Here is a 5,266-nt window from a genome sequence, read left to right as displayed (position 1 = left end):
TCTATCATACTGAGTTTATTGAAGTGGTCGGTTTAGGTTGTAATCTTACCAGATATGCTGGAGTAGTCGGTCTAGGCCGGCTACTTGCCTTGATGGCTTACGTTGGTGATATGAGATGCAGGTTGTCCCTTTAGATGTTTAGTTTAGGTTAAAACCGGTACAAGTTAGGCTAACTCGACCTAGGCTGGATACTTGGCTGCCTCGATATGCACACCAGTCCCCTAGCCTTGTCCAATATGAGTTGTCGGTCAAGGATGATATGTGTTGATAAGCTAGCGGAACCGGCTAGGTGTGATACACCAGTCCCCCAGCCTTTAAGTGTGGTGAACAGTGTTAAGGTTAAAAAAGTGATAACCGTCAGAGGATAGGTGAAGGGACGTCAGTCCCCCAACCTTCTCCGATATGAGTTGTCGGTCAAGAATGATATGTGTTGATAAACTAACAGAACCGGCTAGGTGTGATACAAGAATGAAACTGTTTTCCATCTTTTGCTTTCCTCCGTAACACTTTCTCCTTCTACGCATTACAAAATAAAGATCAAAACTTTCATGGGTGACATAATGAATGTTCGAGCAAAAGAAGAAGAAAGTCCGTTTGCAGGAGATAAATTTGAAAAAAAAAATTGAAACTGCCTTTACGTTTTTTACTGCCACATAATTCATTATTAAAATTTGAAATTAAAATAAAAATTCCAACTATGCTTGTGGTGTTAGGAAGTCGGCTGGTAGTCAAAAGATTGTGTTTAACGTACCATTATAAAAAAAAAAAAAAACTTCAGTAATAAGCACATAAAAACAATTTTTAAAGTATAACGACCAAAAAATTAAAATCAAAGTAAACTATAAAAGCCAAAAACGCAATTAAACCTAATTTATATATTTGGACACGGACACTTAAACGACATCGTCAAAGGGGATGTGAGAAAGAAGTTTGTCTCAGCCTTGATCCAGTGTGGCGCATCTCAGCCAATGATGGTGTTTTTCCGACCAAAAAGAAACCAATGACGAAATTTCTGCTTGAAAATACTACGAAAATTGAAAACCAATCGTAGACAACCTCACAATCACAAGAGACACTGCTGATTATGATGACATTAAAGCAACACCAAGTGTAAGAGGTGACTCATTTTCATGTGAATTTTGACTGATCCATTGATTCTTCCACAACCATCTGCATATCTGCGTGAAAAGGGAAGAGGGAAAAACAAATTGAAACATGGGTTGGATTCCCTGTTCTGGAAGTTCAAACACTAAGAAGAAGCTAAAGAAGAAGTTAGAGAAGATGGAAGCGCAGAACAGTCTTGTTGATCCGATCAAAACCACCCCAGGTAGCGATGTTGTTGATTTTGTTGAAGTTGGGTGTAAAATCAAGTCATCAATGGTTTGGGATAACGAGACCCCTCTCATGAGACTTGTGTTTTCCCCTCGATTTCTGTTGTTCCTTTCTTATGAAGATTAATTGGGGTCATGTCTTCTCTTATTTGTAATGAATGAAATTTTGTGAATTTTAATTTTGTATGCATTTGGTAGACCAGATTGAGTCCTGGATGAGCCAACTTCTCAGGTAAAGATAGGACGAATTTCATATAAAAATATGACAGAACGCTTTTATTTAACATTTTTATGCTCCTCTGCAGTGTTGAATCTAAAAATTGTGCATTTGATTTGTTTCTTTGGCTTATTGGTTTTCATAAAGTATACATATGAACTAAAAATTTGTACTGTTGATGGTAATTTTGAAATTATGCATCCTATGAGATCAAGTCAGCAAGTGATTCTTTTTCTGGAATTTGATAAATGAAACATACCATGTGGTACTTTTTGAATCTTAGACACTGAAGAAATACAAATTGTCTTGGCTGTTAAATCTAAACCGGCTGTTGTTTATATTTCTTCACACTTAAATCATTAGTTTTTGGAGTGGAATGCAGGGAAAATGAAGAGGAATTCATCCATGAATTCCAAAGATTCCACTAAAAACGGAAACCCGGAGCACATTGCTGCACAGACATTCTCATTCCGTGAGTTGGCAACTGCTACTAGAAACTTCAGAGCTGAATGTCTTTTGGGTGAGGGAGGCTTTGGCAGAGTCTACAAAGGGCGTTTGGAAAGTATCAATCAAGTGAGTGTGTTTCTCATGATTTCTTCGGTTTATGAAGAATATGTGAAATTCTTAGGGAAATGATGAAATGCTTCATTTTTTTTCTTGCTGTTCATCATTTCTCTCTCATCCACACTGCTTTCTGACAGCCAGAGTAGCATCTTATGAGTTTTGCTAGCAATGGAATGAGGTTTAAAGTTGTGTAGTTTGATATGGCAACATGTTTCATGCTTTCTAACGTTGAATGTAGATTGTTGCAATTAAACAACTTGACCGAAATGGACTACAAGGGAACAGAGAATTCCTTGTTGAAGTTTTGATGTTAAGTCTTCTTCACCACCCTAACCTTGTCAACCTGATTGGTTATTGTGCTGATGGGGATCAAAGGCTTCTAGTTTATGAATTTATGTCATTAGGATCATTGGAAGACCACTTACATGGTATTTGTATTACAAATTTATATGTCATCTCTTTCAATTCTTTATGTATTGGCTTCAAGTATATATTGTTAATAAATATTTGATACTCAGATATTTCTCCTGGGAAGAAACAACTTGACTGGAACACACGGATGAAAATAGCTGCTGGGGCTGCAAGGGGATTGGAATATTTACATGACAAAGCTAATCCTCCTGTCATATACCGTGATTTAAAATGCTCCAACATTTTGCTTGGTGAAGGGTATCATCCAAAGTTATCTGATTTTGGTCTGGCTAAACTTGGCCCTGTGGGGGAAAACACCCATGTATCAACAAGGGTTATGGGAACCTATGGATATTGTGCACCAGAGTATGCAATGACAGGTCAACTGACTCTGAAATCAGATGTTTATAGCTTTGGTGTTGTTCTTCTGGAAATGATTACTGGAAGGAAAGCAATTGACAATTCAAGATCTGCAGGAGAACAGAATCTTGTTGCCTGGGTAAGAAAGTCCTACTGTTATCTCATCTCATAGGTCTGACTCGTAATTTATATGCAGGAGCTCTGTATAATAAATCATCCAATATAACACTGGATCGCTTCATTTGCATACTAATAGCGAAAAGGTAGTGTGGTGTGGTTTAAATAAGGGGAGGCAATTATTTCAATACGAATTGCGCATACCTGATAAACTTTACTTGCATAAGTGGACTTGTGGGAATTTGTGGAAAGTGTTGAAAGTTTGATCTCTTTCCTAAGTATAGGACTTGCAAGTTCGTTATTTCATTTTTCATGGGGATTTGCTATTTATGTTTTTACTCCTTGTTATAAGAGGTGTTTCGTATCTTTTCTCAAACAGTTCAAAATATTACCTGCCAGGTGAAATCATTTTCACTCAAATAGTTAATAGTTCTCAGTTATGTCTTAATTAAGTAGAGCAACAAAACACGGGTACATTGCTTTCAAGAAGAAATTACTGTCATGGTAATTCGAAAGTTCTTTCAACTGATATTTTCTTCCGAGTACTTTTTGTCGTTTCCTGTCGTTTGGTAGGTTTTCTGATTTCATCCTCTTTATTTTGTTCCCTTCTCAGTAAAATCTTCTCATAAAATGAAATTCCTACTTTGATGTTGAAATTGGTGCTCAAAGTTCTGCATATTCCATAAACTGTGACTACCTTGGGTTTTCTCCTTATTTATGTAATTTGATTAAATTGCAGGCCAGACCCTTGTTCAAAGATCGAAGAAAATTCTCACAAATGGCTGATCCGATGCTCCAAGGTCAATATCCTTCAAGAGGGCTATACCAGGCCCTTGCTGTTGCAGCTATGTGTGTTCAGGAGCAGGCCAATATGCGTCCAGTTATAGCTGATGTTGTCACTGCTTTGAGTTACCTTGCGTCACAAAAATATGATCCCAATACACAGACTGTACAAAGCTCTCGCCTTGCTCCTGGAACTCCTCCTAGAACCAAGAGGGGGTAGTGATATAGAACTCAATGTTTGTTAGTTATGGTAGTCTGGTGCAAATTTCAAACATCTTATAGTATACTGAAAGATATATAGATTTGTAGATGTTAATACTGGTTGTCTTGTGGTGGTGTTCTTCGTTCAGAGCATAGTTGCTAAAGTTGTTGTAAAATTTTGTTCTACTTCTGGTGCACATAAGTGCTTCTATTTTCCATTTGGAGCCAAGATAGAATATCCACTTCCTTTTCCCTTTAGTTTCTATTTTTAAAGCAAATTACTGGATTCGTTATTCATGTTCCTTCTGTCTTGGCATTCCATAGTTGTCAATTTTTCTTTATCCTGGTCGTTTGTACAGTAACGAAGCTCTATAAAATTTGGCTTTTTCAACCAATGAAGTATAACATAATATCATGTGTTATCTCCTACTTTCGTCTTGTTTAGATGTTTATATTGTCGTGTACAGATTTTAAATGTAACTTTTTATACTGTTTTACGCGGTGCAATCGCTCTTGAATACACTTTCGTAGCACATACTTGACCCGAGTTTCCTTGCAATCACACGTGCACGCTTATGATGATTAAATGTCGTAGCATAATCCCAATAAAACCACGAGATGCTGAATTGGAAAACGAAGGGCGTGGGGACCTAAAATAAACCTATTTGGCGTGGAACCTGGCTCAGTTACCGTTTTATATTGACAAACTGATACTTGTTTTCTTTAAGAGATGTTGTTGACGAGAATTTTCTTAGCACATAATTTTTTAAGTAAACCTAAGCGCTGATGCATGACGACTTCTGTCTCTAGAAATGTAACGAGCTTTTACAAATTTTGCAAGAATCCTAGACCTCTTAAAATTTTTACGTTTTGATAATATTAAAAGACAACTTCATATGTGATTTAAAAAAAAAAAAAATTGAAAACATTTTGGTTTACCGCCACCCAATAAATGAGGTCTAAATATTGTTTATTAAAATATGGTTATAACTCAAGAAAAGGGATCGCACTTCACATTATAGTTGGTAATTAATATATCAATTGTGACGATTTATCAATTTGATGGATAGTTATCTATATGAACGTGTTCTATTACAATCTTAATCATTGCCTTTGCAATCAGATATTATGAAAACAATTTATCCTCTAAAGAGTAATTCTTGGCTTGAGAAAAACTAAAATGAAAATTATTTTAAGAGAACAAGTCCTCCACTGTTTCATATTTATGTCTGAACTGTTCATGCATGTGGACGAAGGAAGTGCATATTTGCAGGCGTTAAAC

At 36.4% G+C, this 5,266-nt stretch overlaps 1 protein-coding gene across 1 annotated transcript; it reads left to right on the top strand.

Annotated features, from left to right (window-relative positions):
* Window positions 1-890: 890 nt before the first annotated feature.
* LOC114191814 (putative serine/threonine-protein kinase PBL7) lies at window positions 891-4,281 on the top strand. The gene is made up of 5 exons (XM_028081219.2): window positions 891-1,327; window positions 1,931-2,121; window positions 2,351-2,540; window positions 2,631-3,022; window positions 3,740-4,281. The coding sequence occupies exons 1-5, from the start codon at window positions 1,216-1,218 to the stop codon at window positions 4,001-4,003; spliced, it is 1,149 nt and encodes a 382-aa protein (XP_027937020.1). The 5' UTR covers window positions 891-1,215; the 3' UTR covers window positions 4,004-4,281.
* The last annotated feature ends 985 nt before the right edge of the window (window positions 4,282-5,266 follow it).

This window comes from Vigna unguiculata, chromosome 7, assembly GCF_037176805.1.
Source record: "Vigna unguiculata cultivar grain cowpea cultivar isolate G323 ecotype 2 chromosome 7, ASM3717680v1, whole genome shotgun sequence".
NCBI classification, from domain to species: Eukaryota; Viridiplantae; Streptophyta; class Magnoliopsida; order Fabales; family Fabaceae; genus Vigna; species Vigna unguiculata.
The sequence above is the reverse complement of the archived record's forward strand: the minus strand, read 5'-3'. Positions and strand labels throughout refer to the sequence as shown.